Source organism: Plasmodium gonderi (assembly GCF_002157705.1).
Source record: "Plasmodium gonderi DNA, contig: Pgo-contig_719, whole genome shotgun sequence".
Lineage (NCBI taxonomy): Eukaryota > Apicomplexa > Aconoidasida > Haemosporida > Plasmodiidae > Plasmodium > Plasmodium gonderi.
Window position 1 is genome coordinate 1,930 of NW_021629481.1, and position 2,939 is coordinate 4,868.

The 2,939-nt window shown below is 26.5% G+C and overlaps 1 protein-coding gene across 1 annotated transcript; it reads right to left on the reverse strand.

Annotated features, from left to right (window-relative positions):
- Window positions 1-819: 819 nt before the first annotated feature.
- On the reverse strand, window positions 820-2,571 carry PGO_004190 (hypothetical protein; the record flags this gene model as incomplete). Its single annotated transcript, XM_028691436.1, has 3 exons — window positions 820-1,022; window positions 1,248-1,388; window positions 1,590-2,571. The coding sequence occupies 3 exons, from the start codon at window positions 2,569-2,571 to the stop codon at window positions 820-822; spliced, it is 1,326 nt and encodes a 441-aa protein (XP_028547237.1).
- Window positions 2,572-2,939: the final 368 nt, after the last annotated feature.

Genomic DNA, 2,939 nt, shown 5'->3' on the forward strand with positions numbered 1-2,939 from the left:
ATATATAATTCATACACATTGTTTATATTACAACTTAAATATTTATTATAATTCAATCCACAATTGCTTATGAATTCGCATTCGCTTTTATAACAAAATTATGTATTCAATTAATGTAAATAATTGTGTAAAATAAAAAAGATTATAAGGAAATTATAAGGAACAACATTTATTTATTTTATGTCAATACAACAAAAAATAATGTTTACATATATAACAAAAATATATTTATTAATTTTTCAGTGCATATTAACAAAATATATTTGTAAATAGATGAATGAGTTGTCCATATTACAAGTAAATGGAAATATACATATGTTTACCAAAAAAAATATATTTTATCATACAAATTTCTAAAACAATTACATATTATATTCAAAATTTACAAAAATATATAATAATATATACATCTACACAATTCTGCATGATCGTTATAATTTTGTAAAGAAAATTAAGTATTAAATTTCTCATAAACACAAATTTTAAAATGATTACATTAATGTATTTAGAATTAATTATACCAAATAAGAAGTTAAATATATATTACCAAAAATAAATTAATAGTTTACATATAACAAATATTTAATGTAAATAAGCTAACCATTCTTTAAAAGTTTATACTTATTATTATGTTTAATATTCAATATAGCTATATGTCAATTGGATGCCTCTTTGTTTTTGTGTCGAAGGATCTAGCAGTACCCTCTGCAATTTTTGATTTGTCGACTTCTGTTTTTTCTTTTTTTTACTTATAAATGGCATTCGTACTGGACTAAACTTTAAAGAAAAAAATGTTTATTGAAATATAACTTAATAAACTTAAGCATTTAAAAGATAGTTATAATATTTATAACACAAAAAATATTGACCTACTTTTATAAGAAACATTATTAATAAAATAATAGCGAGTGGTACTAATATAATTAGGATATATATATTATATGGTATTCCTTCATTTCCTCCATTAGATTCATTAGGAGCAGTAATAACTATAGGAATATCCTTAGGCACTGTACCTGTAACTAAGTTAAATATTGTAAGAGGTGTATTTTATGACATTTCAAAAATAAGTAGTTTTTCTTCTTCATATGTATGATTTTCAAGAGATATAAACTTTTGAGGAAAATTCAATACATTTAAAAATGATGTAAATTCAGAATGACAATATACTTCAGAAGGTGCAAATTTATGCACAAGTAAATAGGAAATATAACATAAATTAATGCAATGAATATGTTTCTTCATACCTCTGCCTTTTTCTTGATCAGAATTAACTTCACTATAGGGTACACTACATTGGTCTTTTATATTTTTGTGACCGTTCCCTTCTAGTTTATGTGTTTTTGGTTGATGATGCACAACTTGAGGGGAATCGGTTTCTTGATTTCCTGCATAAAGATATAAATTAGTACGAATAATTTTATCAGAATATTTTTTTGAGTATCTGCTTCAAAATTTAAGAAATCATTAAACTATGTATTTTAACACTATAGAGAAATAAAAATATTATAATTTTTTTGTTTCGTGAAGAGTTCGCTTTTAAAATGGTGAACAATAATTATGATTCAAAAAAAAATGATGTGTCTTACTGTGCTCATCTCTGTGTGGCATTGCACTATTAGAAGCTTCGAGAGCAGCATATTCAGAAGAACCAATTTTGTCGGAATCTGTTGCATCGGTACAGAGTTCTGTAGAAAGGAGTTTATTATAACCATTTTCCTCCCTATCAGTTTTATCACCATGTGCTTGAAAAGGATTCGCGCCAAGAACTATATAATTATGAACCTTTGGGCCACAATTAAGAGATCCTCTTTCACAAACATTTGCTTTCGAAGTACGAGCTTCATCTGATTTTTCTTCAAAGTTACACTGTGAAGGAGGTTTATTTTTGCCAGTATCCAGTTCATCAGTTTCTTGGGAATCTGATGCACGTGTGGTTTGTGTCCATTTATCTCCAAATTCAGCTCTGTCTCTATGCTGAATTACTTCTGCTGATTTTTCTTCACGAGTTTCCCCTTTTGTATTCGCATCTAACTCTGTGTCCTGTTGTTCCTGTGGCAACACTATTTTTAATTTTGATTCTTCTACTCCAACATGATTTTCCCCATGTTCTACGGAAGTATGTCCTTCTGAAATCCTTGTTTTCTTGGGGGGTTCATAATTTTTTTGTTTTAATACACCTCCTGCTTTTGGAAGTTGATTTTCTTGTTTACCATCCTTACTTTGTTCAAGTGAATCTTCTTCTTCACGTTTTAACTGCGTAGTCCCTTTTTTATGAGATGAGGGATTACTAGTGGATTCAGAATGTTTGTTACATATTTCTTTTAAGCTTTTTATTTCATGAGAATCATTTAAATTATGGAACAAGAACCCTCCTAACACACAACCTTTTAATTCATCAATTCCTTGGTTTATATATATATTCAATTCTTCACAATAGACAGAATTTCCATATCCCTTTTTTTTAATTTCCTCTTTAATATATGTAATAATGCCTACATATTTATCCATACACTTACTTTGATCCAAAGCACTACTACCTTCATAAAAGGAAATTTTTATATTCCCCATTTTACGTGCATTAATTTGCGTTTATTTATTTATTTTTTTTTTTTTCATTTCAATACACAAGTTTAAAAGTTTATTTATGTAGGTAGAAAAACATTAATTATAGTAATTCACTATTTTGTAAAATCATATTTAACTGTCTTGCATGTTGAAATTTAGGACATGTGACAATATGATAAATATATATAAATTATATTATTTGCAGATATCAATAGAGTATGTTAAAACGACTTTATGTATCATTTACAATAGTAATTTTTGAAAAGACGCAATTACTTATGCGTAAATTTGTAAAATTAATTAAAACTGGTCATATCACTTTAAAACACACTATACATTTACTTCACTACATAAATTTTGATTATTCACAT